The 3,075-nt window shown below is 44.4% G+C and overlaps 2 protein-coding genes across 3 annotated transcripts in view; one reads left to right on the forward strand and one right to left on the reverse strand.

Annotated features, from left to right (window-relative positions):
* Positions 1–393: 393 nt before the first annotated feature.
* Positions 394–1,437, reverse strand: LOC104808048 (mitochondrial import inner membrane translocase subunit TIM23-1). Its single transcript, XM_010533560.2, has one exon. It carries the CDS (start codon positions 1,265–1,267, stop codon positions 704–706), a length of 564 nt encoding a protein of 187 aa, XP_010531862.1. The 5' UTR covers positions 1,268–1,437; the 3' UTR covers positions 394–703.
* Positions 1,438–1,615: 178 nt separating this feature from the next.
* LOC104808049 (telomere repeat-binding factor 4-like) overlaps positions 1,616–3,075 on the forward strand; it is a 3,843-nt gene continuing 2,383 nt past the window's right edge. For both annotated transcript variants that reach the window (XM_010533561.2, XM_010533562.2), the window contains exons 1-2: positions 1,616–1,837; positions 2,964–3,061. In XM_010533561.2, coding sequence (XP_010531863.1) covers positions 1,688–1,837; positions 2,964–3,061 — 248 coding nt within the window. In that variant the 5' untranslated portion in view covers positions 1,616–1,687. The remainder of the gene's footprint in view (positions 1,838–2,963; positions 3,062–3,075) is intronic.

Raw genomic sequence — 3,075 nt, forward strand, 5'->3', positions numbered from 1 at the left:
TACGACCTTATTACGACTAATATATAACTAATATACAACAGATATACCCCAAAAAACTACTCTTATTTTAGTTGTATATCAGTTATATATAGTCGTAATAAGGTCGCAAATTTTTTTTTTTTTGGTGGGGTAGGCGAGAAATTCATGCGACACGAACAGGGTATTTGTGAAGTTTACCCTCATATTTTTTCCAGCTAACCGAACTGGGCGGCGAGCTCGTTTATGCATCCGATTCAGAGGAAACGGATAAGTCCTACAGCAAACATTACCTAGTAGCACAATGATCTGAGAGCCAAAGTCCGAGGGAGAACCCGGAATAGGTAACAAAGAACTCGAAGAGCTGTCGAGATCCAGTGAAAACGACAACGGAATCCATCAAATATCGGACATCACTAGATGAGCAAACCATGTTATGGATGTGGAAAAAGGGAAGTTAAGTTAACCTAATACAAGCAACCAATATGATGATGGCAACAATCTACACACAGACCAACCTTTTATCATTATATAGAGTATCAACTTATTTCGTCAATCCTTATGGCATCTCATCTCAACTTACGCTCCTCGAAACCACAAAGCTTTCATTTTTTTATGATTCTACTCCGACATAGAGAGAGATGCCCTTCAGATTTCTCAATCTCCCCAACAAAACTTTCGAAACAACAGCAAATCTCGGAATTAGACTCACTTTCGCCGCCTCCGTTCATATGGGCACATACCGCTTCAATGCTTGCTTCCCCGCCACCGCCGCCGCCGCCGCTAATCCGCCCAGAGCACCGGCCACCGCCGCAGACCTCACCCCGCGCGCTGCCTTGTAGGCCGCTCCGGTCCCCAGCCCCGCCACAACGCTCGTCCACACATCGTCCCTATCCGTCGCCGCCACAACACCGCTCTCTATCCCGGCGTAGATCAGCCCGATAATACCTACACGATTACCCCAAGCGCGGCCCGATTGACCCGAGGAGTTAAGAACCCTGTTGATTTTCAGCTTAGTCGTGTCGCCGGATTCGAAGTTCCTGACGGCGGAATACAATCCGGCGGAAGCGCCGGCGATGGAGCCGCCGAGGTAACCCGTACCGGTGTAGAACGTGAGATTCTCGCCCCAGGATCGTCGCTGACGGAGAGACTCCTCGGTGAAGAGGAACTCCGGCGAAGTAGGAAGCTTGTAGAGGTACTGTGCTTTGGCAGGGAGCTCGTAGTTCTGGTAAGGGTTGTAAAGGCGCATACTTTGATCGGATTCATGGTCCGAGCTTTGGTTCGCCGCCATTGGAGAAGGAAAAAAAAAGTCTTCTTGTAGGGTTTAGGGTTAGTGCTTGGTGGAGCTTGGAATGTTTTTAGGGTTCATAGAAAATTCTTCTTTATTAGTTCATCGTTGAGACTCGTTCTCACACGATTCCCATTTTTCTTATGCCGCTTGCGCTTGGCGTGCTACATAATCTTGAGATAAATTCGAATCGGATCCCTTAACTGTTATTAAATACTAATTTAACCTTATATCTTTCTTTCTTTTGTATTGTTAGCCAATAACTTCTCAAGTGTTTCATAATGTTCACTTAAGTTGTAAAATTGCATGTACAACCCCAACTATTAATACACTAAAAGGACGGCGGCAGCGAAAACGTTTCTTCATCCCCGATATAATATACAGACGCAGAGAGAGCGACAAAGACAGAGACGCAAGGGTAGAATGGGAAATCAGAAGCAAAAATGGACACCGGAGGAGGAGGAAGCGTTGCTTGCCGGAGTTGCCAAGCACGGTCCCGGAAAGTGGAAGAACATTCTCCGGGATCCCGATTTCGCCGCTCAGCTCACCCATCGTTCCAACATCGACCTCAAGGTGTTTTACCTTTTTTTTTTTGTCTTCGTTCGTTTCTTTTTTGCCGCTGTTGTTGATTTCTTCAGCCGAGGGTTACGAACGGAGGAATCCTAGGTATCGACTTTGAGGCACACTGGTTGATTGATGGTTCGTGTTTTGATCATGTGGGATTGAGTTCAGGAGTTTTGTGTTTGATTTGGTTTCTGAAATTACCTGGAGAGAATTTTCAGGCAGGAAAATCGAATTCCCTAGTGCCTAGGGATTGTGAATTCTGGGATAAAGCTGCTAATCTTGTTGTACGAGAGTTTGATGGTTCACATTCGCTCTTTCTCCAATCATGATTGTGCATTATGATGCTTCTGCGCTTAGGAGATCGACGTATTAAGCACCGACATTCCTCATCTTGTGCCTCGTTTAGTTGCTTGAGCAGTGGCAAGGATGATGTAGATGCTTTTGTTGCTTCCTAACAAATTTTCTCTATAAAAAGGAAATTTACTGTTGCAAGTCGTTTCCCTTTTGAGCAGTTGGGTTTCTAGTGTGGTTCTTCTTAGACAAATTGACGCTGATAGATGGTGTTTTCGCTGTAGTATTCATATGAGGCTCAAATAGTGACTTCGGTTGTGTCTTCTGTTTCCATATGCTTGATTTCAGCTAAATAATTTTGTGCTCCTTGGAGACGAACTCGTGCTTTTACTGAAAATGACATAATTTGTTTCATTAGAAAACGTTAGTGGCAGAATATGACATTAATTATGATGGCACAAAAAACTACCTGTTCTGTCTTAGATGTCAATCAGGCTTGAAATAGTGATACACTAATGTTTAAGGCTGCTGAGTTCTGTTAATGCTGATGGTCGGTTTTACTCAACTTTTCACCTGTAATGGTCAATAGTCGTCTCTGGTGCCTGAAAATTTAGGGGGAAACCTTATGGATGCTATATGGTTGTTTCAAATGTCACACCATGTTGAACCTAGGCCTAGAGCAATCACAGGTTAACTGGAATTTTATGTGCAAAGGGCAACACTGCCTTTCATCTCTTTCACTACTTTAGGATCGACTATCCACACTGTCTTGCTCCTGTTGTCTTTTACTTGGTAACTGAATGGTCAAGAATCTTTAATTGTCCGGGTTTCACTCACTCTATAGGATAAGTGGCGTAACTTGAGTGTTGCCCCTGGTACCCAAGGTTCAAAGGATAAGATACGGACACCTAAACTCAAAGCTGCAGCTGCTGCTGTTATGGCTGCAGCTGCTGCTG

Source organism: Tarenaya hassleriana, unplaced genomic scaffold (assembly GCF_000463585.1).
Source record: "Tarenaya hassleriana unplaced genomic scaffold, ASM46358v1 Cleome14, whole genome shotgun sequence".
In the NCBI taxonomy this organism is placed as follows: Eukaryota; Viridiplantae; Streptophyta; class Magnoliopsida; order Brassicales; family Cleomaceae; genus Tarenaya; species Tarenaya hassleriana.

What these genes read in the sequence shown, in the direction of transcription:
- LOC104808048 (XM_010533560.2), bottom strand. Translation starts at nt 1,267, where the DNA reads ATGGCGGCGAACCAAAGCTCGGACCATGAATCCGATCAAAGTATGCGC.